At 43.1% G+C, this 2,126-nt stretch overlaps 1 protein-coding gene across 1 annotated transcript; it reads right to left on the reverse strand.

Annotated features, from left to right (window-relative positions):
* Positions 1 to 537: 537 nt before the first annotated feature.
* Positions 538 to 1,921, reverse strand: LOC144370843 (CCR4-NOT transcription complex subunit 8). Its single transcript, XM_078032256.1, has one exon. The coding sequence runs from the start codon at positions 1,751 to 1,753 to the stop codon at positions 875 to 877; it is 879 nt and encodes a 292-aa protein (XP_077888382.1). The 5' UTR covers positions 1,754 to 1,921; the 3' UTR covers positions 538 to 874.
* Between the last annotated feature and the right edge of the window lie 205 nt (positions 1,922 to 2,126).

The raw sequence follows: 2,126 nt of genomic DNA on the forward strand, positions 1-2,126 counted from the left end.
GAAAGTTAAACAGGGAAAATGGAGAAGAGGTGGGAGAATACAGACAACCATCTGAAAGCACATTATTAAAAATACAATATGCATAAGACCCTAAAATCTGAACTTCCTCATTTCCTTCAGGATTGAATTCATTATATGAAAATTTAAAATGACCTCAGATGATGCCTGAGTGATACCAAATCTCAGTGGCACAGTGGAACAGACTTCAAGGTACTTTAGTGGTCAACTTAATATCCATCCTGGAGCTGATCATGAATGAAGGGTAGACAGATGATGTAAAATTGTCTTCAAATTTCAGCAGTGGGCAATTCATTTCCATGTAACAGTACATAAAGGACTACCATAGTATGAGGAAAGTAAATGTCCTCAAGAAGGGTCAAAAAAGGAAAGGGAAAAACCTCAAAATGTATAACCCATTTCCCAAGAACACCATTTTGTACCATTTTCCCTGGAAGCGCTCAGCTCAGCTGAGAACCATAGCAAGAATCTTTCATTAGAGATCAGCAACAAATTTAAAATAAAAAGAATGACAACAGGTAAGAGTTATATACATTTTACTAGTTTGTTTCAGACCTGTCCTGGATATTTTAAAAGGTGTCAAATGAGCCCTGGATGCTGGTGGTAAGAGGCAACTGGAGAGGAGAGGCGTGGGGATGAGGAACAGGGAAGACTTGTTTACAAATTCAGAGCAAATTCCCCTCTTGTGGATCTAAAATAAAGACATCTTCTGTCTTCAGTAAAACAAGTCTTTCTGCTCGATGCAGATGGCAGGTACAGTTTGCTCAAAAGTGTTCTCTCTTGGGGAAGATGAGTACACAGTCAGCACAGGAAGCACCACTCTGGGATCGGGCCCACCCAGCAGAGCCTGCCATCATCACTGCTGCATGTTGTTGATAATCGCCAGGATGCTCATCTTCTCCTGGGCAGAGTCCACATCCTCATTCTGTTTCTGGGCCACTCCCGTGCCTAGGCCATAGAGCCGGCCACAGTACTTGGCATCATCAATACTGTCCTCAAAAAATAACTCTTTCATCCTGAAGAATGCCATTCCTGTCAGTAGTGAGTCTGAGCCTGCCTGGTGCTGCCTTCCAATTCTCTGCAAATCCAACTGATCAGCAACTTCCTGAAGACCTCCCTTAAGATTTTTGCAACTCTTCATCAGGTATTTCACATCATAAATAGATGGAAAGAAAAGATTCAAAATATGAAAGAATTCATGTTCTTCTTCTGGCAAACGAGAATCTGTAAGCAACTTTACCATGTAGCCAAAATCATAGCCACTGTGAAATGAAAGCCATTTGACATTGTCACAGAGAACCACTCCTGATGTCATAAGCAGCTCCGCAAAGTGCAGCGTGTCAATCCCTTCCTCTTCATGCTTCTGAAACTGTAGTCCTGAGTTAGCAAGGAGGTCTATGGAATCCTGAGAGTACATGTCCTCTGTAAGATTGAATTTGAAATTGAACTGCCAGGTATTAATTCCAGAAGGATATTCTCCCTTCTCATTTGTGAATGTAAGGCCCAGCTGGATAATTTTTAAAAGGTCAACATTGCACCGCAGAAGCTGATACTGGTAATCTATGGAACTACGAAATTCACCAATTGGTCGGACCACAACACCGGGAAATTCTGTGTCCATTGCAATGTAACTGTAACTGAGCACAATTTCTCGGATCTTCCTCATCTCTTCTTCTAGATTGTTGGCCCATACTTCACAGATAACCTGGCTATTCTCCACAAGTGCTGCAGGCATCCTGAAGAAACCTGAGAAGTCACTTTTAGCTAACTAAGTGAGAAAGTAATCCAATGTTTGATCTGATCCTGACTGTCAGCGCCCGCTAAGCGCGGGCAGCAGTAGCAGCAGCGGCAGCAAGCCCTAACCCTGCGCTCTCCTCCCTCTGCCCCGGATCTGTTCCTAGAACCTAGCCAAGTTTGTGTTTTAAGATAGGAGAAACTGGGCTGGGGATGTGGCTCAAGCGGTAGTGCGCTCGCCTGGCATGCGTGCGGCCTGGGTTCCATCCTCAGCACCACATACCAACAAAGATGTTGTGTCCGCCGAGAACTAAAAAATAAATATTAAAAAAATTCTCTCTCTCTCTCTCTCTCTCTAAAAAAAAAAGAATTCC

The sequence above is a fragment of the Ictidomys tridecemlineatus genome, chromosome 15 (genome assembly GCF_052094955.1).
Source record: "Ictidomys tridecemlineatus isolate mIctTri1 chromosome 15, mIctTri1.hap1, whole genome shotgun sequence".
Lineage (NCBI taxonomy): Eukaryota > Metazoa > Chordata > Mammalia > Rodentia > Sciuridae > Ictidomys > Ictidomys tridecemlineatus.